This window comes from Apus apus, chromosome 7 (assembly GCF_020740795.1).
Source record: "Apus apus isolate bApuApu2 chromosome 7, bApuApu2.pri.cur, whole genome shotgun sequence".
NCBI lineage: Eukaryota > Metazoa > Chordata > Aves > Apodiformes > Apodidae > Apus > Apus apus.
In genome coordinates this window covers 25,614,291-25,641,947 of record NC_067288.1, presented here as the reverse complement: position 1 = coordinate 25,641,947, position 27,657 = coordinate 25,614,291, and the positions used below count along the sequence as shown (strand labels likewise).

The following is a 27,657-nucleotide window of genomic DNA, read 5'->3' as shown; positions in this document are numbered from 1 at the left end:
ATTTCTCTGCTTGCTCGACTCTTTCTGTGAATGAGTCAGAGGTAAGCTTGGTAAATTTCATTTGGCTCTCTGAGTAGCTGCAGTATGAATTTACATGTGTATAGGACATATTTGGTTGATCCAATAATTGAAGGTAGCATAAAATTTGTTTTGTTTCATCAAAGGGGATGTCCAGCCTTCTCAAACTACTGACTTTGTTCAGTTATTTATTGAACTAGATGCTGTGTTTGAAATTATAAACAGGGCACTATCAAGTAGAGAGGAATTGTGTCTGGTTTTCTACTGAGGTTTCAGACCAGAAGCACAATAGAAGTAAAATGTCCCTACTGTATAAATTAAAAAACAGAGGTGGCTGTTTAGTTTTGGTCTCAGTGCCAAAAAAAAAAAAGTGCTTAGTTTACAATTTAAATCAACATGCCAAGAGTTTACACCTTCAAAGTTGCAAACACTTAAGAGATCAAATCGTAGATGATCAAGATTATCACTCGCCATGAATAAATGTGCTCATCTGTTAATGCACACTACTATTTTCTCTGCAAAGTAGGCAAGCTGCAAAGAAAATAGCCTCATACTATATATTCAGAGTTGCTTTACAGTTTCGGGGATTAGCTTTAGGGAAGATCTCTGTGAGATTAAAACAGTGTTGGAAGTCATGAGCCAAAAAGGTAATTTCTGATGTCCGCATTGCCTCTATTTAGTCTCACCAGACAAGTTCCACCCAGTGCAATTTGCTTTCCAATTTTTCTGAGCAGGAAGTCATGAAGTACTTACAGCATAACTAGATTTGTATTAATCTACAACTGAGAATATTTACTTTTACTCTATAACTTCTAATAAAAGACTGAAGTATTTGTTCTACAAACTGAGTCCAGTGCAACTAACGATGGAATATATGCCACGTGCTTCATTTAATCATGAATATGTTTCTGTTAACTTCAGGGAGGTAGTTACATGTGTAAAATTATGTGCCTGTTCAATTTTTTTTACTGTTTCAAAGCTTGCTTTTGTAATACTTACCTTAGTTCCCTTTAAATTGCCAAACTGGTAAGAAGACTAACTGTAAGAGTCATCAATATTAAGTTATTCGTAGCACTCAGGCATCTGCTCAGACTTCAGGCTGCAGAACTTCTTAGCTCACACTAAAATAACAGTAACAACTACAGCCTCACTGTTCTTTGACAGAAACCCTTTGAAAATCTTGCCAGCAAGAGCTCTTTTTATCTCATCAAAAACACTGTGTACAGGTCCCCTGCTCTTAACCTTGGGATGCTTTAAGAAGAATCTAGTCTTGTCCAATTGCAGTACTATTGATGAGTGAAAGCTTTTTTCTTGCTCTGTAGTGCCCTTAAAGGCAGCACAAACAAAATTTGTCCACATAGTGTGAACCCTTTCCAACTGATTGTTGCTTTTGTGTCTCCTTAGACTTCTAGAATTTGTCTGATAGAGAATGCAAGATCATATCTATGTAAATCTGGAGTTATATTTTAAGTTGGACACCCAAAATTGAAATACAGAGGGCTCAAAATGTCTTTCAAAGCATGATCTGGGCTTACCTGGGCTTCAGTTATAAAACAAAAACATACTTTCTGAGGAGAACATAATAAGTTCTGCAGCACTTGCCTACAGCATGCTAGGGCATTGCATTAGTATCAGCAGACAGAGAAAAGAGAAACAACCTGTAGGGTAATTAAAGACCACTTTTTTTGGTAGTTGTGTTCTCTGTCCCAGGTCAGCTGGACTGATTTTCCTTTCTTTGTGTCAACCTTAGTCACTCTTGTCTTAGAGTGATTCATGTAAGAATAGACTCAATGACTGAACAGACTGTAGAGTTCATTTTTCTCACCATCAAAGTAGGAAAATACAAACATTTTCACTGTCACAAGCACCAGTTTCCTGCACTCTTAAATTACAGTTCAAGTGAGAAGTAGCTGATACAGCTTGGAACATAGTCATTAGTATCAATATGACCCGAACATTTCCATGCCCTCTGTTCCACATGTTCTTTGGCTGCAAACTGGCTTTTAATTTCCTTCTCGTTTCTTCCTACTTACTTGCTGTCTTTTTGCTCTTGTACTTCTCTTATTTTTTCCTTTTAGTCTCTGTTCCACGCCTCCCCCCCCCCTTTTTGTTTTTTTTTAAACTAAAAAAACCTTACTCTCAGCTTATTTCAGGCAAATTTGAGTTTTGTGTACTACCCTTCAGAGTCTTTCTGCAAATCCTGAAGTACTTCTAGCTCATACTTCCTTACAACAGTCCATAGAATGAGTCCAAGACCTCAGGAGACAGCATCTTTTCAAGCATGGGAACTGTAATGTAGTCTAGGATCAGTCCTTTAATTTCCAATAGTTCTTCAGTATTCTTCCTTCCCCTCTTGTTCTGCAAGCCAGTGCGTGCCATAATATTTGCCTTTGATTACAACTGGTGCCTGTTTGGATACTAAAGAGCTATAATGGCAGTGATGAGCTGGAAAAAGTACTTAACCATGGTCAGGTCAATTAAAGCTTATTTGTACACTTGGGCACTGGCAACTATGTGGACAGATATTGTTTGTGCTGCTTTTAAAGGCACTACAGAGCAAGAAAAAAGCTTTCACTCATCAATAGTACTGCAATTGGACTAGACTAGGTTCTTCTTAAAGCATCCTAAGGTTAAGAGTAGAGGACCTGTACACAGTGTTTTTGATGAGATAAAAAGAGCTCTTGCTGGCAAGATTTTCAAAGGGTTTCTGTCGAAGAACAATGAGGCTGTAGTTGTTACTGTTATTATTTTAGTGTGAGCTAAGAAGTTCAGCAGCCTGAAGTCTGAGTAGGTGCTTAATTGCTACATTTGAAAAAGGTGCCATCAAACATTTGTAACATCAATTTGGTATTAAACAGTATAACATTATGCAACAATTAAACATTTGGAAAATTATTTCCATGGAAGAATGTTCATTCTCTAGTGTCTATTTATACATGGTATTAAAAATTGAAAAATAAATTTAACATCAGTTGTATGAGGTGAGAGTAATTCTTCTAAGACAAAATGCTACTAGAAGACAAACAGCCATTTCTATAGGCTCTGGTCCTACAGATGTTTTAGCAGCTACTTAAACATTTCCTGATAATCTTTATTGGGTAAAAAAAAGTAGAAATCCTTCTCATAGATTTTGGAGAATTTATACAGAGACTTTGTCATCAGATTTCTTTCATTTACATTTTACAGAAGTCTTTTCCCTTGGCTCTTTTTAACAGACTTTCTAGGCAAGTGAAATTAAATTTATTTGGTCTTGGAAACTAGAAACACATGTATCTCTGTCTGCTTGGTTTGAAGGCATCTGGTTTGGCCCTCTTCCTAGCACATGCCTTAATTCCATCATGCACTTATTATTCTTTATTTTTTAATGCACTTCACTATCAAAATATTACAACAGAATTGTAGATGTCAGTGATATCCTCATCAGGAAATTCTCATTATTCTGAACCTTCTTCCTAGAGGTGCATGAAGTGATTTCCTATGATGTCACCAACAATTAATAATTTGAATTGAGAATGAAACAATTGCTGTTGACTACTTCTTTCCCAGAAAGGTCAGATTTCATTCAGTTGGAGAAAAGATTTAAATTACTTTGACCATGATAGCTTGCTTTATTTCTACATTCTTAGGATCATTAATATAGATTCTACTGGTCATGATTTCCCTTCCCCATGTACTCTTTTGGAATGTGAAAATACAAGCTCCAGTTCTACTTCTCAATAAAGATGTGATTGGCATGCTCAGATTTTTGAAAGTCATAATTCATCTTTCTTCTTCAGGATGATTTTCCTTACAAGTTCTGTAACATAAGGTCTTATTTCTTCAACAGAGACAGTAGAGTCCCAGGCCTTTACTACTTTTCCATTGGGGTCCACCAGGTATTTCCAGAAGTTCCAGGTTGGTTCTTCTCCTGTAGAATCTACAGGGGGAAAAAAAAAAAAAAAGAAAAAAAAGAAAAAAAGAAAAAAAAAAAAGGAAACTTAGAAGAGAAAATCACATTAGCCCATTCCTGACATTTGTTCACGACAATTTGATGATTACCCTCCCAGAGGGAGCAATAATGTAAAATTAAGAGGGAGTTCTGACTGAATAATACTAATTTTCTGACCAACAGGGAGCTTTAACTAGACAGTAGCTCCTTAGAGACTAAAGGAAACAGTCCAGCTTGAGACAGGGTGACAGGAGAAAGCACTATCATCAGTGTTAAAGTGTATGTGTGTGTCTCTGTGCTATAGAGATAAACTGAAACTGTTGAACCTTGATAGGAAAATGGAATGTGGCATAACAACATAGCTGCACCAGGACTGATTATTTGCTTCCTTAACCAGAATTTTTCTTCCAAAAGCATGCAGTATCATGTGCTTCAGAAGAATGTTTCAGGAAATGATACATGATGAAATAACAAAGTTCCAGGAGGTTTCCTCCTAATCCTCATCTACTACAGTTTTTCCCTCCATGACCGCATACTCATTTTACATGAGTTGCATTCTTATTCTTTACTGTTCTGCTACATGACTAACAACATTTTCAGGATCTTCAATCAGACCAGGAGCCTCATCCCACTAATAGCACAAGTACAGATGCTACAGACAAATCAGAAGATATTTTAAAGTAACCATCAAGACACAGCCAGACCTGCACCATTCACTTTCTTGTAATTATGCTGTATAAATATCCCTCCAGCATCCTCCCTTTGCACGTGGACCAACAGGGTAACAAAAGTTTCACAACTTGTGAAACAGGGTAACAATCCTGCTGGGCAAAATAGAAATGGAAAGATGTGAAGAGGATTCAAGTGAAGTTTGGCTAGCAGGAAGATCCATTGCAGATACCTGGAAGGAGGTGTGCTTGGGGCAGCCAAAAATAGTAGTGCCAACACTCCTTTAAATTCAGTGGTATGGGGGAGAACACTGTGGTGCTGGAGAAAAGAAGCAGCAGCTATATGGTCCTTGCAGAATGATGTAGCTCAAGTGTTACCATGTCATATTGGACTTTATTATATGTCATTGCTGGAAGACATTTTCTTCACATTGGACAAAGATTGATATTTTAGCAATTAAATGGTATTTAGAGCATTTGTTCAGTGCAAGAAAACTGGTGCCTTGGTAGAGAAAGTGGTGTCTTGAGAGAGAATATTTGGCTTCACAGAGTATTTTGTCAGCTCTCTGCTAAGAACCAGCAAGTCTCTTCAGGTGTCAGTATTAGCTATAATATGGATTAGAACTAGAGGAACTGTATGATATGGCTGTTCCAGTGCTTGGCAAGGAATGAGGAAGGGAGTGTTCAAGGGCATCTTTTTGTGCCTGGTTTCACTTTTTGATTGTTGAAGTAAAGGATGTAGGTACTTTGTTTCCACTCATCCTACAGCTCTTGAGGTGAATCTTATAAATCCAACCTGCAGCAGCTGTGTCACGGGAGAAGCACTTATGAGACTGTAAAGTGGAAAGAAGAGAATGTTTCAAGACCTGTATTCCATATAGAGGTTGATTAGAGTAGCTTTTACAGGGCACCTGTTATCAGGAGATGAGATTTTTTTAGGTTAGACAAAGCTGTCAGGGGTGACACAGAAGGAATTCCTGCCTTGTACAGGAGGATGGACTTATATGACTTCCGACGTCTTTGAGCCTTACAATTCTGTGTAGTTTCTGTGAACACAGCCATAGGTGTTTGGGTTGTTTGGGGTTTTTTTCTGTTTTACCTGGAATTTTTTCTATATTTTGTCAGAGGAATTCTACCCTGGGAAAAGCCACCTTCCAGTGTTTCCAACTACTCACCAATTAAGTACTTGAAGGCAGGAATTGCGCCGGCTCCGCTGACCGTAATTTTGCTGAACATAGGAAAGGAGGCACCATAAGTCTTTCGTGCAAAACTTTCAATTTCTTTGTTAGTGTCTGGTTCTTGCTGCCCAAACTGATTGCAGGGGAAAGCCAGCACATTGAAATGGTAGGGGCCAAGGTCCCTCTGTAACTGTTGCAAGGCCTTGTAGTGGCTGTCTGTGTACCCACACTCACTGGCAACGTTGACAACTAGTGACACCTGAAGAACAGGAGAGATTAAAAAATGAGCTGCAGGTCAGTTTTCCAGCAGGGAGGCTGGGATGCAGTTTATTTTGAAAAAATGAGAATGTCTAGAGCACTGTGACTGCACACTTGTGTTTGAAACTACATCGAGTTCTGTTCACAATAGGAAGATTTGATCTTTCTTTTTATTTTTTATTTATTTCCTGTTTTGCAACCATGAAGCTAAATCAATTAACTGCTAAGCAATCTTAATTCTTAGTTTACAGAAAATCTATGTTTCTCCATTCTGCCTTTTGGATAGTTTCTAAGCATATTTTAGAAAAGACCATCCAGCTAAGATAGACCAAGTTGCATAAAAGAAACTTGCAAATAAATGTATTTTGGGTAGTTTATTTCTGTTGTGAAGCATCTGTTCTGCAGTATCTTTCCCTGTACGGAATTCAGTACTCATACAGAACTGGCAGGTCCATTTATCAGTGCTAGTTTAGATGTCTGGACTTGTAAGTTCATATAAATAATTACAGCATTTTGGGTTGGTCTGTGCAATTTGGACTGTAACATTTCCCACCATTTCTAGAATAAATCTACTCAGTTGTGACAACATGACATCAGTTTTTGCATACAGGTTTACTGCCTCAGAGAGTCCAAGAAGTAAAGACTGTGCTCAGTATCCTTTAAAGTCGTTGTTGATATGTTTTGACGTGTCATTCAGACATTACCACCAGACATGGATCTGCCTGTGCAGTTCCAGCAGAGAGGAAAAAGCCAAACACAATTGGGCACTACAGGAAAATAGAGGTGTGTGTAAGAAGAATACATGGTTCAACAGATTCTGCCAAGAATTTGTTGGGGAGGTAAGTGACCTAACCCTAGGCTGACACATATTACACAGTTTCTCAAGGCCCTGTAGAGCTTTTAGTGTTTTTTTGAGATATTTTGTCCTTAAATAACTACTAGAATTTACTTTTAAACTTACAGTTTTTATGATTCTTACAAATGTTGTAAGTCTGAGTTGCCACTCATTCTACATATATCCATTATCATGTTTTCTTGAGACTGGATTAAAGCTGAATGTCATATCTTTTAGATACAATATGCTTTTATTAATAAAAATAGCATTATGCCCTTTATAGTGATGTTTCTTTTACATAGAACTACATTCTATTCCTATATTCAGACCAATCTGTAAAACTCATAAGGCAATACAAAGATGATAATACTAAAAATGTTTCTACCCACCTAGATTAAAACCAGGCATAGTGCAGAAAAAACACCATCATTTGGGAACTGAAATTCTACCTGGTTTACACTAAATCCAGTGGGTTTCTACAGATGATACATCAGTCCAGAAGCTGGTCCTCAAATCACAAACAAAGTTGTAGTTCAATCAAATCAGCCAACACATGCCCCAGTGCTAGCACAATAACAGCAGTGATTTACACGGGATCTCTCTGCAAGACTTTGAAAGTTGCACAGAAGCTGTGATGCTGGTTTCACTATTGTCAGTGTGAGACAGCAATGCTGAAGGGCCCTGTGCTGCAAGAGGAAAGCTTGAAGCTTGGACACATTAATTGACCTCATCAAATTACACAGCAAGTAGCTGCAGGGGAAGGAAAGGAAGTAAAAAATCCTGACTCCAGGTCTCATACTCTTCTGTGAGTCTTCCAGACATTCTCCCACAAAATAGGAGGAAACTACATGCATTTCCTAGAATGGCAAACACATTATGCTTCTCCTTTTTCCTTAGAGAAATTCCTGCCGTTACTGGACTCCATAATTTAATAGTTCAAACCTCCTAAAAGTACAACTAACACATATAATAAAACTTTCAGGATTTCTTAGTATTTCATAAGGAATGTTTAAAATTATTGTGTAAAAACCTTTACCACATTATCTTTCAAGTGTCTGGTACCAGAAGTGATTAAATGTGGTGATTTTGTCTGTCTGTATTTTAGTTTTAATAAATACAGTCACTTTTTTTTTGTTCTCATAAGAGGCTGTACTTTGACTTCTTACAACTATTAAGGCTTTAAATTTAAGTTCAATATGCTTCTCGACTGCCTTTAGGCTCTGAGTGTACAAGTCAAGAACACCACCTAGTGTGCAGTGCAAACAATTCATTGTGGACCTTACAAAAATTATTTAATTTAAGCTGAATTCTGGATTATCTGGTGTCTGACCTCTAAATACTATCCTTTCCTTCCCTTGGCTTGGAAAACCCATACACTGTAAAATATTTCTTAGTTTACTTGATGATTACACCAGTGTACCTCCCTGAAGAAAAGAACCCTGGACAGATGTATGAATCTGATGTCAGCTTCAAGTAACCCTTTGTGGATCTTTTAGCAGAGACAGTAGATACTTGGGTTTTTAGATCTTGAGATTCTTAACTGGCTCCATCTCAACGATGCAAGAACCAGCCACAGGTGTCAGCTTACAGCAACTCACAGAGCTGTTACTTAATGGGAAAAAATAGCAATACTTTGTCTGGTAATTGAGTAGCTATACCCTGTGTTTATACATGTTCAGAAACACTCGGTTCCTGGATTGCAGAGCTGTGATGCAAAGTGCCTAATAGTACTTTCAATAGTAAAATAATACTTTACATTGTTAGAGTGCCTAATGTTTTTACATTATTATAGTACCTTTGGTTCAAGGTTTCCAAAGCATTGCACTAACACTGCTTAATTACACCTCAGCACACTGTACTTAGCTGTGTGGTAGGCAGGCAGGCAGGTACAGTGATATTTAGATAGGTATCAACACAGCAGGGAACAGCTGATGCTTGGGAGTTCTGACTCCCAGATAGAAACTGTTTTTTATAAGAATCATAGAATGATTTGGGTTGGAAGGGACCTAGAAGATCATCTAGTCCCACTCCCCTGCATGGGCAGGGACACCTCCCACCAGACCAGGTTGCTCAAAGCCCCATCCAACCTGGCCATGAACGCTTCCAGGGATGGAGCATCCACAACTCCCCTCGGCAACCTGTTCCAGTGTCTCACCACCCTCACACTGAAGTATTTTTTCCTAATGTCTAACCTAAATCTCCCCTCTTCCAGCTTAAAACCATTACCCCTTGTCCTATCACTACCCTATCTGATGAAAAGCCCCTCCCCAGCTTTTCTGTAGCCCCTTCAAGTACTGGAAGGCCGCTATAAGGTCTCCTCAGAGCCTTCTCTTCTCCAGGCTGAACAGTCCCAGCTCTCTTAGCCTGTCTTCATAGGAGAGGTGTTCCAGCCCTCTGATCATCTTTGTGACCCTCCTCTGGACTTGCTCTAAGAGTTCTATGTCCTTTCTGGACCCAGCACTCCAGGTGGGGTCTCATGAGTTTGGAGCAGAGGGGCAGAATCACCTCCCTCAACCTGCTCTTTTGATGCAGTCCAGGATGTGCAAGGGCACATTGCTGACTCATGTTGAGCTTTTAATTGACCAACTGCCTCTTACATTGTATCTGATAGAAATCATAAAATAAAATATAAGCTTTATTGAATTAGACAGGTAGGTAGATTTGACAAAAAACGAATCTTAGTTGAATCCTGTTGGTTCTTTTCCAATCACACATCGCTGCTCTCCATTTTTAATGTAGATGTGTCAACATCAGTATGGTAGCCTGGAAAAAGCATAGGAGGATGGCCTTGCACAACACAATGAAACAGCTTTTTGAGCTATTTCATTTCTGGTACTCTTTTTTTTTTTCAGTTGTAATAGTCTTCCCTTTCTCTGCTTTCAGGTAGGTGTAATATCACACTTTATTTTGTAGCACGTATACCAAATGTTTAGCATTTTGGCAATATAATTTCTGATGCCCCCATAAAAAGGGAGTACTCTCTCACATATCTTTGATATTCTTATTAAAGTGGAGGATAGGTTATGTCTGTGCACATCTTTTTCAGGAAAAAATGTCTGTTCCTCATTTTTTTCATTTTTGCTATTTCAGAATTGTTGATACATTCCTTATTTACTATATAATGGAAGGTACTTGTGATTTGTATCAAGATGCACTTGAATGGAAAATTAAATAATAGCAGTCAGTCTTATTTTTTTCCTACTAAGAAAAATGATCTCAATTATCTGAATGCACAATTTATATTAATAATAGTTATTTAAGAAAGATTCTGTGAGTCATGAGTTGCACTGATTGTTTCTACTTAGCATGGCTCTTGTGTTTTTAGAATTAACACATTTTTTTCTTTATTTTTAATACTTTAAGAGCTTTTGGATTTAATTCCCAGTTAGTTTCTTGACTACAAATTAAGTAGTTATTTAACTAAATTAGTTGAGTGAGTGAATTGAAGAAAATGTTTTCTCTACATCTGCCAGAAAGCTTCAGGCTGTTAAAATCAGGTTTAACAATTAGCAGACTATTGTTCCAGGGGCTAACTAGTGACTCACTTTCTTTAAAACATCAGCAGCACATACATAGTACTTATATATTATTTGCTTTCTTTTAATAGCTTTAAATCAGTATGATAAACCTACATCTTAACATTGCTTATCTAATTGCAGATTAAGCTTATTTTAATAAATAAATGGGAGTTTCAGTTAAACTTTGCCTACTTTGATATTGAGCTATGACAACATAATGACAGAAAGGGATGTGTTTTATTGCTGTCATTTTCTTTAGAATTGTGCACATGGATTCTCCAACAGCAGCTAGCCTGAACATTAGTAGGCTCTCTGAAGGCAAATCTTTTGGTCCCATGCAGAAGCCAGTCATCACTTTTTTGGAATAAACTATTCCATATGGCCTAAAAAAGATCAAGGAGTGTGACCTTTTCCAAGGTACGTCTCAAGAGCTCTCCCTTACAAAACCAGTCACTCCTCAGTCTGCCTAGTATCCTAGCACCCCCCGACCTGGTGTCTTCATGAGTTACCAGGGCAGGCTCTGCAGCTTGTTCCAGAGGGGATGAACACCCTCGGCTCTCTGCAGGGTGATTGCAGGCAATTCCTCTGAGTTCCCCCTTTATTCATTTCCAAGTGGATTCTGGCCCTGAGGTAGAGGAGCTAAAGGTGGTATTTGCTTATTTAGACAGATTTGTAGACAAAACATGCCCCAGTAACAGGGTTTATTGACAGAGCCTTTGGAAGGAAGTCCTAAAATAAGCAAATATTGCTTAATATTAAATATGCTCCACGTTCCATTAAGTACAGACATTTGAGTGTCCATTGCACCAGTCCTGCTCTACCTGAATTGCGAACGGAGAGGGAGGAGTACTTTGACCAGGTAAGATTCAGATGTCCCATTTGGTCCAAATCTACCAGTATCCCTTTCTACTGAGCTCAGGAAGATGTATTTCTCCTCCCTTGAGCCTTTTCTACCTTCCTGCCAATGTTTTAGTGACCTGCAGCTGTGGACTAGAGAGCTCAGACACCTCAGCAAAGTACCTGAGGGAGGGGAAAAGGAAGGTGGAAACACAAAGCTGGAGAATAAGGGTGAAAGAAGGGAGAAGTGGTGCCTGAAGCAGCTAAGCTGTTGTACTGCCTGGCTGTATCACAGATGTGTCACTTGAGCACTGAGGGTGGCACTTGTGGGCTTTATGTTGATTTTAGCTCCTGTAATTTGTAAACGTGGCTATGAGAGCTTACAGCATTATGCACCCTATTTGCTAAATTCCCTTTTCATACTTCCACAGATATTGACCATTTTTCCTAGATGGTCAAGCCACTAAAAAAAAAAAAAATTAAAAAAAAAAAAGGGTTACATTCAAGGAAATTGTTCTTCAAATGGGAAGGAAAGCTCTGCCTAGAACTCCTGAACCTAATATGTAAATTAAATGTAAAAGGTATTAGAAAAGTGTATGTGTCTACATGTTTGTATTGCTCTGTCACACTAAAAAGTGACAACTGGAATAGCCTGATGTTGCTGCAGTTTCCCTATACACTGATATTAAAATAACTTCATCATGTCTTTCACTTATTTGCTAATTATGATTAAATCTGTTAGCTCCACTAGCCACTGATTAAATCCCATCTTCTATTTTGTTTTTAATGCGGAACATTAAAAAGGAATGGGATTTAGGTGAAAATAATTGACCAAAAGTCATGCAGTTAAGAGGCAGAAATAAGCTCCAAAAGTGAGTTATACTAAGGTACAAACTTCCCGAGCTGCAAGTTTAACAGCCACAACCCAGGGCGATTCATCCTGCTTGAAGGAAGGCAGTGACATTGGCATTCCCTGCCTGCCACGTCTACAGGCAGCGCAAGGAAAAGACGCGGACACACACACAGGGGTTAGAGTGCTAAGGTTTTATTTCAGGAGTGCAGAGAGCTACGGAGCGGGACCAAGGGAAGCATGCAGGCAACGCTCCAGGTGGGTTAAAGAAGAGTCCTGAGCCCAAACCATCTGCATGCGAGCACCGAGTTAAATGTGCAATCTCTCCACCCCCACTCGGTTTTCGCAGGCATGCAAGGACGGGCTGGTTAGTGAGCCCGGGCGAGAGCTGGTGCAGACTTACCGAGCCCCTGTATTTCTCCAGAGAAACTAGTTTGCCCCTGATGTTTACAACTTTGAAAGTGTAAAAATCGGGCTCTTTCTGCTGCGTAGCGGAAAATGCTAAGAGCAGGAGCGCTGCGATTGCAAGGAGCATGGCTAGAGGGATGAGGAGAACTTTGGGGAAGGAAGAGGAAGGCTTGTGCTCCACACTGCCCTCAGGATCCAGCATGCTGCACGGGCTGCCGAGCCTCCTGCCACGACGGGCGAGCGCTGCCGCAAAGGAGGGACTGCTGCAAACGGGGCTTTTGCAACAGCCTGGCAGCTGCCGAGGGTTCGTGTCCCTGGCAGAGCTCGGGAAGATGTGCTTAGGGAGGATTCCCATCCTCTAAAACGAGTATTTCATGGTGGTTGTGGCGTATTAAGCAAAGCCGCTTATGGGTACAGGAGAAATGAAAGTGCTGCTTGGCTCAATAGCAGTGATACAGGCTGTGTCTGTGGGATACTAGTCAGATCTGCTTTAACTAGGAAAATAAGGGATACAGGTTTTGTGATTTTTGATCGATTTGGCAGTGCCTTTTGTTAGTATACTAACTATAGCATCTAGTAACTACGGTGTAATGCCCAAGGATACCAGTGGCTTGGTTGCTACTGGTTACTGATGCAAGTGCTCTGCAGAAGAGCCGCAGCTTACAGTCAGCAGAAGCAGAGCTGCATGCACATGCACATGACATGCACAGTGTCATCTGCCAAGGAGCACCGCTAGCCAGGCCTTCAGGAAATCCTCCCCAGCACACACTGGTTGGCAAAACTGGCAACAAGTTGCTGGCCAGACCGCTGGTCTTGAGAGTGTGATCTGGGAGAAACCACGTCGCCGTAAGGTTTTTGAGGAAGAGGCACGACGCATCAGGAAGTGAATCTGGTTGAAAAGCTTTCAGATACACAGAGCCAAACCACTGCTTCAGTGCACTGATGCCATTCTTGGATTGTCTGCAAGAAAAAAAATAGCCATTTGTACCACTTGCTCCTATGCCTGCTGGAAGAAAAGGAATTGTATATATAAAGTAACAACAATAGAAAGCATTTGATGGTCATTGATTTCTTCTTGGACGGCAAAACCGGTCCTCCATGCCTATGACTGATAATCCTTGGCAAAGAAAAGCACAATGTAGTGATTTACTGAAAACAAGTAGCACATCCAAGGCATATTGGAAATCTATCTTTTGAAGAGCAAGTTACATTTTATAATCTCACTTTGTGATTTTATCTTTTTTTTTAACTGAGTTTTGGTAGGTCTTTGATGTCTTGATTAAATCTGGTTAGGCAATTCAAGCATAAGTGGCAGTACTCTTAAGTGAAGAAGCCGTGTGTAACTAGTTGAAAAATTTAATTATTGCTTTTGAACATTTCAGATTTTTCTTATTTTTCTGTATTTCAGCTCAAGTAGACATCCAGCATTGAGGAATAATGCAATATACTGTAAAAATACACAGATGGAAAATGTTGTACCACTCTGTCTACAGGGAAGATACAGGGTGCTAAGAATCTGAAGTTCTCACCTCATCTTCACAGGTAAGTGCTGTCTTTCTGTATATTTTCCTGGCTGTAGTATTGACCAAGAACTTTTCCTTTAGAAGACAGTCAAGTATGATTTTGTCATTTGATAAATAAAATATCTAGTAGAGCATACACATTTGAATAAATATTTTAAAACCTAGTGAATCCCAGAAACAATTAAAAAATCATTCAAATGGTGAAAATAATTCAACATAAGCATTATTTAACAGAAATGCAAAAATAAATCTAAATTATACCTTTACATTTTTTGAGGCATAATGATGTAGTAGTTTGGGTATGGGACTAAAAATGAGGTATCTTGCTACAATATGAGGCATGCAAGGTTTTGTTCTACGAAAGGACTTTGTAAAATCTGCTTCCTACAGCTTTATGATTATTGTCTCTGATTTCTAGATAAAATGTACTGGCTTTCAGAATGATATGATCTTCTAGAAACTGAACCCAGAATCTGGAAGTTTTTTACCACTGGCACTGAACTTAGAAGTCTTTAAATAATGGCCAGCTGGCAGTGGAATTCAGCTTCCTGTTTTAGTCCCATGTTGCTATGTTGCTCCCTGCAAGAAAACATTCTTTAACATCAGCAAAAAAGGAAGAATTGTTTCTGAACACACAGAGAAAGACACCATGTCAAAGACTGTTGGCTTTGTAGTGATTTCATATGAAAGCCTATCCAACTATTTGAACTAAATCTGATATATTGTAATACATTCCAGCTTGCAGGAAAGATGCCAGTCAGGTTTGCACACTGGTGCGTGTTTGCTCGCTGGCGTGTGTAAATGTTGGTCTAGGAGGACTGTATCCAGAAGCAAGTATAATTTAGTTACTTTTGCAATTTACTCTTTGGCCTACTAAACCTAATAAAAATCGTTGTCAAATAGGACTGGGCTGGACTGAAGCCACCCCCCAGCTGTCCCCAGGCAGCATGGAAGCACTGCAGTTTCTCAGTTGCTGTCGCTGCTGACCTGGAAGGTGAAAACCAGTCCCGTTAGCAATACCCTGAGCTACCCAATCCTAATTTTGTACAATGTGAGCTTCAAGTGAACCACAGAAAAGCAGATTAGCTCTAAGGATCATGCTGACTTGACAGTACATTCAGCAGTGCTTCTTGCCAGTGTGTATGGAACACAGTATTACAGATTTTGCAACTTTTGTTTACCCATAGCTACATAGACTCTCTGAGGTCGTGTTTCCAGCACTACTGTGCACATTGTTTTGATACTTTCCTTTGAACCCTTTTATTAGTTCAACATTCATCTTCTGGGCTCCTTGTTTTTCTGGAAAGGCCTCCTTGCCTGGGCGAGGACGTGCCAACAACATGACACTTCAGTGCCAAGACAGGGCAGTTCTGTACCGGATCACGTCGAGATTTGCCTCACTCAAGCACCTGCCAGTTTCTCTAGGTCACCCTCCAGCACTCCGAGAGCCAGGCGGGCCGGCTCTGTCCCCTCCCGGTCCCGAGAGCTGCGGTGCTGCCAGCAGACACGCTGGCCAAGACGTTGTCCCCAGCTGCAGCTGGGGCCAGCTTCACAGCCAAGGCCAGGCAGCCAGGAGCCGTTTCCCCCAGCGTCTGCTTTGTGTGTTGCTCACCCGCCCCGCAGCCCCGGGAGCCGCGAGGGGATGAAGCCGTGAGGAGGGAGGGGAACGAGGCCCGGCCTGCGGCGCGGGGCAGGGCCCGGGCGGGCTTCGTCCTGCGCCAGAGCCTGCGGCACAGCGCGCCTGGGGACCGGCCGGGGATGATAAACACGGAGTGGCTGTGGTGGGGGATCAGGGACAAAACGGAGCTGCTTATTGCGTTCCCTGCCGTGGCGCTGGGGCAGGGAGGCCGAGAAGGCCGGGGGAAAAGGGAAGGAGGGCACGTCTCCCTCCCACCGGAGCTGAGCGCTGAGGCGCAACGGCACCGATCCCCACGGGCAGGGCCGGCACCGATCCCCGCGGGCCGGGCCGATCCCCGCGGGCCGGGCCGATCCCCGCGGGCAGGGCAGGGCCGATCCCCGCGGGCAGGGCCGGCCCCGGCTCCCCCTGCCCGCCCGCCCCCAGCCCCCCCGCCTCGCCCCACAATGCACCGCGCGGCGCGGCTGACATGGCGGCCGGGCCGGACTGAGCCGCTGGCGTCGGGGCCTCCAGCAGCCGGAGCCGGGCATGGCGGGGGCGCAGCCCCGGCACCCTTAGCGCCGCACGCAGGTACCGGGCCACAGGGGCCGGGGGCCCCGCCCCGCCCCGCGGGCCTGCCCCGAGCGGTGGGGGTGGCTGGGCGCGCTCTGCTCTCTCTCTCTCCCGCAGCGGAACGGGGGGAGGCGGGCTCCGGGGGCCCTGCTGGCGCCGGCGCCCCCCGCCTCAGCCCGCGGCGCCCCTGCTCCGCTCCGCCCGGCCCGGGCCCGCTGCCCCGGCCCGCGGCGGCCTCACCGTACCGCGCCCGGGCAGGGTGGTGCGGCGGGGGCTGCCCCGCACACCCGGCCGGGGCGCTGGTTGTGGCGCGGGGGGCGCGGCGGCCCCAAGGTCAGCGGGGGAGCCGGGGGCGGCTGCGCGGCCGCGGGCACCGTCCTGGGGGCACTGCCCGCCGGGCTCTGCCGGGCCCGGGCTGCCTGCGTGTTGTTCTCCCGCCCAGCGGAGTTGAATACGGGGCGGGGGGTGGGGGGGGACGACGACGACACACGCTGTTGCAGTTGGTGAAGCCCCCCCGGGAAAATGGTCCCCTTTCCTGGGCTGTCCTCACGCGCTGTGCCCCCCTCCGCTGTTTCTCAGAGGTTCTCCTTTCTGTGGGGTTGCGATGTGCCTGAAATGACACACAGGCGTCCGGTGTGCTTGTGCTCCTTTGTTGGCTTACCTTGTATACAAATACAGCTGAGCGACTTTTCTGCTTTGGCAGTGTGTTGCAATTTGCCAGTTGGGTGAGTGTGTCATGTTACCTGAGGCCTTCTTGCTTTTGGGGTTGGTGCTGGGTATATCAAAGGAGGACAAGCTTGTAACCTTAAGAGAAACAATATAGTCAGGGTTAGGCTAAGGTAGGGATTATCACATTAAAAAGATACTTGTATCTTAAGTATTTAATACTTTTTTATTTATTATTTTTAATTCATGCCACCTCTATGTCATTTAGCTTCCTGAGCACTGTCATTGGATTTGCTTGAAAATAGAAGATACATGTTGTTTCTAGTTTTGTTTGACTTGTGCTTCCACTTTCAGGAGGTGCTTTTTGGATAGTCTGACCTCAGATAGTAATGACGTAATTATTTCCATGACAAGAAAAGTAAACCAGCCATGGAATTATGACTTAATTACAGTATCTGGCAGAAGACGCTCCATTAGGAGTGACAGGTCTCCTGTACAAACACCAGTTTTGCAGTGAGCTTTTAGCATAATTTTTCAGCTTAACTTTAGTGAAAATACCATCATAAAATTAATTTTGGGATGAAATCACCATTTCCCAGAACGTATGTATTGGGATATGTTCCCAGAACATAGGTACAGAGGGATCAGAAAATTCCCTCTGTGTTCTGTTCTTGCACAGAAGACAGCTGGCACTTTTCTCTCATACCTCATCTAGCAGTAGAAAAGAAACTGCCAGATGCCACGGGACACCTGCACAATGCAGGGCATTTACCTGGTTCTTCCTCTGAAGGGAGCTGCTGCTACAGGGAGAAATAGAAAGGGGAGCAGGATTTCCCTGTGTCCTACTTGAAAGCAAGCTGTTCCTGGGGAGCTGCTTTCCAATGTCTTGTGGATCTGTCAGAGCAGTGGGTTTTGGATTGTCTATTCATATTGATACCAAAAGGCAGTTCAAAATTTTGCCCAGCTGAGAGTATATCCTGTTTTCTAGTTGTAATGCTTGCTTTTGAAATGTTACAAAGTACGTCTACTAAATTAACAGCCTTGCCTTGGTTGTAATGAAATAACGTGATACTGATACTGACTTGTACTGAGAACTCATAAAAAGAAGGACCTTGAAATTTGCTTAGTGGATTAATTTGCAGAATGGAAGCAATCCAGGGGAAGTCAACATTTCTGATGCTTTTGGCACATTAAGACTATGTTGTCTATTGCTTGATAAATTTTTTAATTGAACATAAATGATACATCAGTAACTTTTTAAACTTTGAAGTACTAAAAACTTATTGACTAAGTTTAGTAACAATGCATATGAACCTAATTTTTGCTTCTTTTTTGACCAGAGGTGCATGCATATGTGTATATGTACTCCTGCTGTCTCCCTGGTTCATAATTTTTTTTCTGATGTTATGGCAAATATTTGGAAAAAACATATTTATCAGGTGTTCCTAGATTTTTATATCTTATTTCTGTTGGTGTATGACACAATTTCCAGAAAGGTGCAACATTCAGATTTTAGTTTTTGGTGTCAGCAAAGCTTGGTTTGGGAGTCTGGAATCAGTTTTGTGCTACAAACTGTTTTGAGTCAGCCTGTGCGCCAGCTGTATGGATGTGTTCTTGACAACTTTTTTAAAGTACTGTTTTTTCAGCATATTTCTTTCAGTAGTGAAAGTGCTGGGTCCTGGTAAAAGACCCATTTTCTTTAGCTGTAGTTTGTGAACTAGTTTGCAACAGGTACAAAGTAGGTAAAGATACAACCCTGTTACAGGTTATCGATATACACACACACTTGTTTATCTAGAGATCACTCCTTAGAAATTGTCAGTCCTTCACATTTTAAACAGAACATCAGAGCTTCCTACTGGGTTATCTATCTTCACTAAGGCCAGAGTGCTAGTTTTGTTGCACTCTGTTTTGTGTGTTAAATTTTGCATGCACTGCATTGGCTTCCCTCTAGATAGATTTTGGTAGTAGTGTGCTTACTGGCCTGAATTCAATAGCCTGTAGAAACAGGAAGATCTGAAACCCTGTGTAACATACATATTTTTTCCTAAGAATACCTGTGGGTTTATTGGTGGTGGAACCTGAGGCCAGTAATCTCTGATAGTTTTAGTTTAAGTACTTTGGAGAAACATCAAGGATTTATAGTAGCTTGTACTAAGTCATGTCTGGCTCACCATAAAACAAACACAAATGTGTGATAGCTTTTTTAAACTTTTGGCATCCAACATGGAAGAAGCTTGAATGATTTGTAGAAGCTTTCAGACACAAAGATGGGCCTAAGGCTGTAAATGGTCCAGAAAAGAGACATCCCCCCCAGCACATTAGGAGACCTGTGCTGCAAGCTGAGGAGGGCATAGAGACAACCTTTCTTTTTGTTCCCATCTCGTGGCTGTAACCTTTGTTTGCTGAATTTCCTTTTATTTCTGTTGAGGAAGTTCAGCCAGGCTATACTGGTAATCAGCTGGGGGGGAATGAGGTTAATCACCCCACTGACTGTTGGTAGGCTGGCTGGGGAGATTTGAGCTTAAGGGACCATCATAATGGAACAGATAAAAGCAAGTCTCAGATAAAACACAGTTCTCTCTATCTCAAAGGAGGGAGTGCTTTATAGAAACAGGGTGATAACAATTATGTTTGTAGTACTTTTGTTGTTTATATTTAATCTAGTACTCCCTGGGGAAACAAAATTTACCACACTGTTCTCTTTTCCTTCAGTTGCTCTTCTCTGTTCTTGCTACTTTTGGACATTTCAGCCAGTCAGGACCACATTTTAGAACATAATTGAAATAATGTCAAAAGATTGTTGAGTTCCTGTATGTTTTCTGGAAAAGTCATGCCTCAGTAGAGCAGGGGTCTCTGCTGAGGGGAAAGCAGGAGCAAGCTATGGTTCCTCTTAAAGAGCAGCTAAGAACCAGTCAGCATGTATATTCCTTCAGCTATGTGACATCTCTGCTTACCCAACAGGTTGTGAGCGAGGGTGTGACAGAGGAGCACAAAATGAATGTATAGGAAATGAGGTGTATTCAGTCCTGCTGCTAATGAAATGATTACAAGAAAGATGTTTTGCAAAAGAGGAACTGGGAATGCAAGAGCTCACAATTCAACTTTGGCCTTCATCTTTGAAGAGGCCCAATTATGGCCAAGTCTGGCCCAAAATGTATGCTTTTGAAGCTGTTAAATACAGTTTAACAACTTGAGAAGAAGGAGTAGAAGGGCAAGTGGGTAGAAAGAGCCTCGTGAAAGTGGTTTGGTTTTTTCCTGGTTGGAAGTAAGCCTGACCCTGAATTTTTGCAATTCAAATGTAGAATTTCCTAATGCTAGTCTGAGAAAGGGAGGAAACAAAAGAAACTGGCAGAAATGAAAGTGAAACAATCTTGTTCCTTGTTTCGTGAGCCTAAAATGAATTCTACAGTGGTGAAATAGAAGTTGATTAAATTTTTTAATTTGATTGTTGTAGGTGTGTAGAGGCTGTATAATTTTCTAGAGTTTGAGATCAGATGGTATCTTGCCTGACCTCAAGCTGTTGTATTTCAAGCAGATTATTTTTCTACAAAGTGCCAGGAATTGAGCTAAGTTGCAGAGGGGTTGCTGGCACTGTGCATTCAGAAAGCAGGGGGAAGCAAGTCCTCTGTAACACCAGGATACTGAATAAATGAAATATGCTGAAATGATTTAAACAGGTGAATCATATCCCAGTTTGCAGATGCAGGTGAAAAACTGTTTTTGTTGCCAGCCTGCCCAGAAGAAAATTCTTCTTTGATTCAGTATCTTGCAATTTGGTATGAGCCTGAGCTTGTGAGTAAGACATGCCAACCAGGTTTCTAAAAAGATGCCACCTCAGCACTGATTCATTCCACTCTGTTTTGTTTCCAACCATGTTACTCTTTTCGGAGGCACTCCCTTCCCTCCTCCCATTTCCCTGTCTCCCCCCTCGCCTGTGTAGATGCCAATATCTGACAAAAGAAGGAAGGATCTTTTTGAGACTCTCTGGTTTAATAGTAGTCTTTTTTTGTTTGTTTGTTTGGCATGTTAAGTTTAGTTGGTTTACTTTGCAGTTCTTTGTGAGATGGTACTTTGATTACTATTGGGTACGTTGCAGCAGTTTAGATCATTTTGTGTTCACTAAATCAGTATTAAGGAACAAAAGAAGGAAGAAAGCAAAAAAAAAACAAAAACACAGCAACGTGATTATTGCACTTGCATTTCAGATTCCAGATTTCATTTTGGAACTCTTGTTTATTTTGTACAAAATATTATTGTCTAAGGAAATATCTTGACTAATCTATTAATGTTTCTCAGGCATAAATAATATATCTGTGCCTTTGAATCTTAACTACTTGAATTTGATGACATGCATTCTATTAATATGTACTGTTATCACAGTACTCAATTTATTAGTTGAGTTATAAAGGTAGTTTTTATTGGCAGTTTCCTCAGTTGTTTTCACATCACATTTCTACATTCGATTAAAGCTTATCTGTTCTCTCTGAATATATAGTGGTGTGTTTTCTTGAGTGAATGAGATCAAATAATTTGAGCCTACAGTAGAATTTTAGTGGATTTTTAAAAATCCTTCTTGCAAAATATTAATGTAACCTTGTGACACTTTAAAAAGGCAGAACAAAAGGAAGCCCACTGTTCTTTCAGTACTGGAGTTTCATGGTAGCTTTAAGCTGGAAGTGGAGAAGTTGTCCCCATCCTACTAGTTATTGTTATCTACTCCTGCTTCTCCTCGTCCTCCTCCCTTGTGCCAGCTTTATGTTAAGATGGATTGGTTTTCCAGTTTGGTTCACTGCAGAACTGCACAAGGGAGGGAGCAGCCAGTGGAGTGGGAGGAAGTAGCCAGAGTTGGAGTAAGGATGTTATTGCTCCTGTAGGAGTTGGTGCCGGCCCACGCTGTGAACATGGAAGTGTGACCTTGTGTGCCCCAGCCTGGAGCTGAAGAGGGGCATGGATACTGGGAACAAACCAGAAATGAAAGTGGAACTGATGTGTGTGGTGGAGTTTTTTGTTGTTTTGGTTTTTTTTCCCCCTTTTTAGGTTGAGCAACTAAAACATAAGGAATAGTTGAGAATTTGAAAAACCCTACTCCCTCTTTTGGCTCTGTAGAAAAACTTAGCAGTAGAATAGAATTTAAAGTGCTTGAGTGTGTATCTATAACATCTCACCAGTCTACAGAGCAGTGCTTTATACTGGTGATCAGAGACTGGAATAATTAACCAACCTGTAGGGACCCTGGGTTGGTTTTGCCACACTGGGGCTGGAGCAGCACTGGTGCAGGTGGGAAATAGTTACTGCTGCTGAGCAGTAAGTACTGCTGCTGCTGCTGAGTAAGAATTACTAGAGGAAATAATGACTGCAATCCAAAGGCAAGTAGTATTTAATCTTTTTGATTTTTGATCTTTGACTTTTGGTCTAGAAGTAAGAGCCAAGTATAATCAGTATTTAATAGAAAGTATTTGTAATATTAACTAAATATATTTGTGAGATAACATACTTAGCCATTGGAATGCATTCAGTAATACAGATATTTTTTTTCTTTTACTGAGGACTGTGATGCTAAAATTAACTTCACAAAAATTCTTGTGCACTTTTTTGTCTGGGTTTTTTTTCATTTTTTAAAGATAATATATATTTTTAGTTCTGTCAATAGAGGCTTAAAAACCATTTTTAATGTCCTTTGTGTCCTGATTTGACTCCTTAAAGTGACAGAGAGCATGAAAAAACCAACTAATATTCAGAAAGTTGGTGTGTTGGGTTTTTTTGTTCTGTTTGTTGTTTTTTTTTTTAACCAGACCTTTTAATTCGTTCCTTCCTTCTAGTTCTTATTATTTAAGTACAAAGTACTTCTAATAGTTGTAACTCACTGATTTCTCTATTATTCCCGTTCTTCACTGAATTGTAGCTATGTATTTTGATGGGTTATGGATCATGCCTTTACCAATCAAATGTGTTGGTGGACAGCAAAGACAAAAACTCTGTTACTAAACTCCATATCTTCCTTTAGTTCTATAAAATTTATTTTCTTCTATGTCTAATATTTCTTTCTTAAAATTTTTATTGCTATCTCAAGGTTATATTAAAAAAAAAGTAAATACAAGTTCTTGTTATAGATTCCCTCTTCATTTTCTATATTAGTAAGAGTAATTCCTTACAAACAGACCCACTTATCCATGCTTAGCTTCCCATTGGCAAAATAATCTTTGAGTTGTCTCCGCCATAAAGCCCAGATGATAAGTCACCTTAAGGACTGAGGTTTAGATAAGTAAACTTAAACTGCAGCTAAACAAAAATATCGACTGTTTGTGGTTTTGTAGGTAAGAAAAATCCTATGTATTTGATGGCAGTGAAATGGTAGGAAAATTTTCTGTGTCAGAAATATGCTTAAGTATCTGTGAATACAGGTGGTAGGTCAGGTTTATTAATACTTTGAGTTTTATCACTAAATGCTTTAAAAAATCAGCTAATGAAATGGAGCTTGCTTGGTAGAAACTTAATTAGTGTTCTCTAGTGGCTAATTTGAATGGTATGCTTATTGGGTGGTATTTTTTGTGTGTGTTAAATTTTGTATTTTTTTCCCTCCAGTGTAGTTGCAGACATCTTGGTTCTTGGCTTTTTTCAGAAAGCCAAAAATAGGAAGGAAAAGAAAAAGCAAAGGAAAAAGCTGTTGGCAGGTTTATCACTTGAGTGTTTTTTACCATGTTCTAGCATTTTCTTGTTTCTTCATATCCTCCCTGTTAAATAGAAGTCAAAATTCTAAAATTTTTTTAGTTTTGTTTCAATGCAGAATGTATTATGAAAGTTCATTTATGCCTGTGAAGGGAACATCTTTGCTGCAATAATTTGTAGTTACACTTTTCTTTAGAGAGGTTTATTTTAATATGTTGTCTGCAGAGAGGTTTGATATTTTTCCTCCATTTAAAATTTTTCTGTGATTCTTTCTTCAGTAGACAATCAGCTACGATCCTTGCCTGCACAGTGGATTTTAAATCAACTGCAAATTGCTAAAAGAATTGCACTTCAAGTGGTCTCAAGAGACAGCAGAAGCAGGTCTTCACTATAATGGAAGAGGCCAAGAGCTCAAAGAATGGAAATCATGACCCAAGGAAGTCTGTCCGTCTTGTTTGTGAGGAAGGCAAAGCAGTCAAAGTTATAAATAATCAAAATTATAAACATAATAGAAATGACAAGTCTGTGAAGGATGTTGGGAGAAGTTCTCCAAGTGGGAATAGCAGCAAGAAAGGTAAACAAAATGATGCTTGTTCTGAAAAACAAGGAGAAAATAAATCATGCAAAGTAAACAGTTGTGTGCCTGGAACTAAAGATACGGGCTCAAATGTTCAGGATCGAAGTAATGGAAAAACAAAAAAATTTTCTAATTTATCATCAGCAGTGGAAAACCTGAAACAGACAAAAACTCAACCAGTAGGAGAAAACTTTCCAGTCTCCCAAGCTTCAGGGGATGGGATCAGTATGGAAAGCTTAACAGCTACGCAGAAAGGGAAACTGATGTTGGAACATCCAGTGGGAGTTCACACTTTGAAGACTAGTGTTGATCATGCTAGTGATCCTGGTAAGACTGTTTCAGATCAAAGAAAAATGGAACATAAGCCTGATGACTTCAGTGAGTATTATTCAACACTGCTTTATGCAATTTTCTTCTGTTAAAATTGTGAACAGTCTAAAATGTGCTTTGAAATGTTCCTGTTTGTGTGTTTTTTCACATCTAGTAAGTTGCTGATTGCATGTAGGGAGCACATACTGTTAATGCAAGCATATTACTTGGACAATAAGAAGTTATGATAAAAGCTGTCCTTTTCCCTCATGCCTAAGACCTAAACATCTTTGCAAGATACTTAATGTGTGTGGGCTTTAGGCAATTTCGTGAATGTAGTGTCTTGGGAGAAGGGAACCCTTCATAATGCCACTGGCACTTACAGAAATGCCAGCTATTTCAGAAAGATCAGGGAAAAAATATGCAAGAAAAGGTTATTTATAGGTGGGGGGAAAGATTTATGGTTTTTTTTTCCTGTGATTGTTGTGCTCCTTTTTTTTAATAGAAATGTTTAAAATGTGTTTTGGCAGGTGGCTTTTCAGTTTAGGGAGCTGTGGAACATGTACCATCCATCCGTGGTTACCCTAAGTGTTTATTCTTATACATATTTTTCAATTTTAGAATTAAATACACAGATCAGGCTTTTTCTCACTTGAGGTTAACTGCCTAGTTCAGTATTTGTCACACTTCTTAAAAATGCAGTTTTTTCTAATAAAAATGCTGTTTTAAGACGGCACGTCAGTGCAGACCTATTTGAAGTCTTTCTCACTATTGCAACAGCTACAGCAGTTACTTGTAGGGAAATACTAGGAAAATATTATAGTGCATTTATTTTTGTAGCTATCTTAGTAAGGTTTAACAGGAAAAAGAAGTTGAAATGGCAGCATCCTGTGATCAGTCAGGTCTTTGTCGACCACCATCATGTACTGTAAGGACCATCTGTTACAGAGAAACCAGGACTTGAAAACTTGCTCAGTTTTGATTCCTAGCTAATCTGGGAGCACAGATCTCATTTGAAAGAAAAAAATAAAAAAAATCAAAACACAAATAACCCTCACTTATGCTGACGTTAAAGCTACTGGAATAATTTAAGAGTGGATGTTTGTACACATTAGTGTACTATGAACAATCCATAGGCATGTGGAGGAACTGGCCTCTGTGTGTGTGCGTAGCAGCGTTCCAGAGCTCTGTGGTTGGCTAGACGTGGGTGGCAAGGTGTCATCTGTCTTCAGATGCAGCTCCTGAGCGTTCTACATTGATGTCTTCTACATCGAGGGTTTGAAATGCTTGATGGCTGGCTCTGTAGGATCATTTGGGTGAATGTCTCTTGAAAATACTGGTTAATACACTGGAAAGATTCTGACATTTCAGGTGATTTTGGACAAAAAGACTGGAAGGTCATGCTAATTTGTGTCTGGCTTCTCAGTAAGATGCTCTGAACTACTCTGTACTTTCACTTTTTGTCTCCTTGAGTTACTCTGACCAAAATGATCGATTCTTTCTCTAGGTAAAATAAAGAATTCTGAATCAACTAAAGAACACACTTTGGAAGCTGATTATTTAGAAAGCACCGCTACTATTGATGAATCTAATCTGACAGTTGAACAGCAGCTAGGATTGAAACAAGCTGAAGAACGTCTGGAAAGAGATTATATCTCCCGACTTGAAAAAGTAGGTTGACTTATTTATCAGATAAAAAAGAAAATGGGTGTCTTCTTTCATTATCATCACCATTTTTCTGGTTGGGTGGTATATTTACTAGAGCCTGTGTCTCTGTTTCTTTCTTCTTTATAATTAATCACTATAGTGATGTAAGATATTACCTCTAGTAGTTGACTAGTCAGTCATTGTGATTGAAAAATTAGTGGGTTTTGTGGCACATGTAGCCATTGTAGAACAGTATTTTTTAATTCTATAGACCCAAAGGTTTACAGTTCCATTACTTACTTAAGGTTTTCTAGAACATCTGGTTATCTGGAAACTCAGAATGCGGGATAGAAGGGAACCTTGCACTCTCTTAGGTATTTTAGCCTTCCACCAGTCAGAGTCACCCTATATTGAAGATGACTCCTTAAACGCATTTGTCTACACTATTCTTAATTATCTTAATTGTCTCCAGTGAAACACATTTCAAACTCAGGTGACCCAGAAGTTTTTCTTAACATCTTATGTGGCCCTTCCAACATTTTAATCCCTTATATGTTGTCCTAAGAAAATAAGCATAAGTTTATTCCTTTTTACATCAACTTTCTCTACATTTGAAGATAATTTCTATTCCTTCAGTCTTACCGTCTTTAGACTTGCTCTTTGATCTTTGGTCTGAGGGGTTTTTTTTTGGTTCCTGGTCCCTTCTTGTTGCTTTTCTGTAGGCATTTGCCATGTAACTGTTGGAGAGGCAATTTCAGCTGAGGTCTTACGTGTAAAGAGGAAAACAGACTTCATTTGCCTGAAATACAGTGTTTGTGTTTAAGATTCTTGCTTTTTTAGCAGGCAGCAGGACGTTGGCATGTAGTTTGACCAGCAATGATCCCTCTATCCTTTTCTGAAGAAATTCCCAATCAGGTGTTCCCAGCCCTGTGTTTTTTGCAGTTGATAACACCTAGGAAGGAATAATACTTTGTTTTGATATTATTTAATTGCAGCTTAGTTATTCTATTTCTCTAATTTTTGTGACCACTAAACTTCTCTCATCTTGCATCTTCTGTAACCTCTCCCAACTTGGTATCTTTCACATTTGTAGTCAGCTCACCCTCTATTGCATTTCCTAAGTCTTATAAAAAAAAAAAGAAAAGAAAAAGAATGTTTCTGACCCCAGAAGGACCCACGTTGAAAAATAATTGGCACATACTTTTAGACTGGTGGTGAACCTGAGTAGATAGGTATGCTCTTGAGTTTTCTGTGCAGTTTTGATCCCACCTTACAGTTCTCTATTTGGTTATGATTTCCTTTTGAGACTGGTAGTATGACAAGTGACAAAAATTTTGTAAAATTTAAGATACAACATCTGCTGCTGCTTCTTCAAGCCCTGTGATTTTATCTTTAAAAAAAGCAACTCTAAAATTGGTTTAGTGCAGTTAATTTATAGCAGATCAGTTTGTCACCTATGACCTGTTTTTTTGTGCTTATTAATAATTTATTACAGTATTTTTCTAGGTGCTAATTCTGACTGCTCTGTAATTCCTTGGGTCACCCTCTTTAGCCTTCTAAAGATATTCTTAACTTTATCT

General features: G+C 40.4%; 2 protein-coding genes across 8 annotated transcripts in view; one reads left to right on the top strand and one right to left on the bottom strand.

Moving 5' to 3' along the window:
- Positions 1 to 3,088: 3,088 nt before the first annotated feature.
- Positions 3,089 to 12,716, bottom strand: GPX7 (glutathione peroxidase 7). Its single transcript, XM_051625774.1, has 3 exons — positions 12,494 to 12,716; positions 5,790 to 6,051; positions 3,089 to 3,934 (listed from the first exon to the last, which is right to left on the bottom strand). Exons 1-3 carry the CDS (start codon positions 12,698 to 12,700, stop codon positions 3,771 to 3,773), a joined length of 633 nt encoding a protein of 210 aa, XP_051481734.1. The 5' UTR covers positions 12,701 to 12,716; the 3' UTR covers positions 3,089 to 3,770.
- The window catches only part of TUT4 (terminal uridylyl transferase 4), a 48,215-nt gene continuing 31,738 nt past the window's right edge, over positions 11,181 to 27,657 (top strand). For 2 of the 7 annotated variants that reach the window (XM_051625768.1, XM_051625770.1), the window contains exons 1-3: positions 13,907 to 14,040; positions 23,823 to 24,499; positions 25,938 to 26,101. In XM_051625768.1, coding sequence (XP_051481728.1) covers positions 23,938 to 24,499; positions 25,938 to 26,101 — 726 coding nt within the window. In that variant the 5' untranslated portion in view covers positions 13,907 to 14,040; positions 23,823 to 23,937. Of the gene's footprint in view, positions 11,263 to 13,906; positions 14,041 to 16,117; positions 16,228 to 23,822; positions 24,500 to 25,937; positions 26,102 to 27,657 lie in introns of those variants that run through there. The other 5 variants (XM_051625766.1, XM_051625769.1, XM_051625767.1 and 2 more) reach the window with 5 other exon arrangements.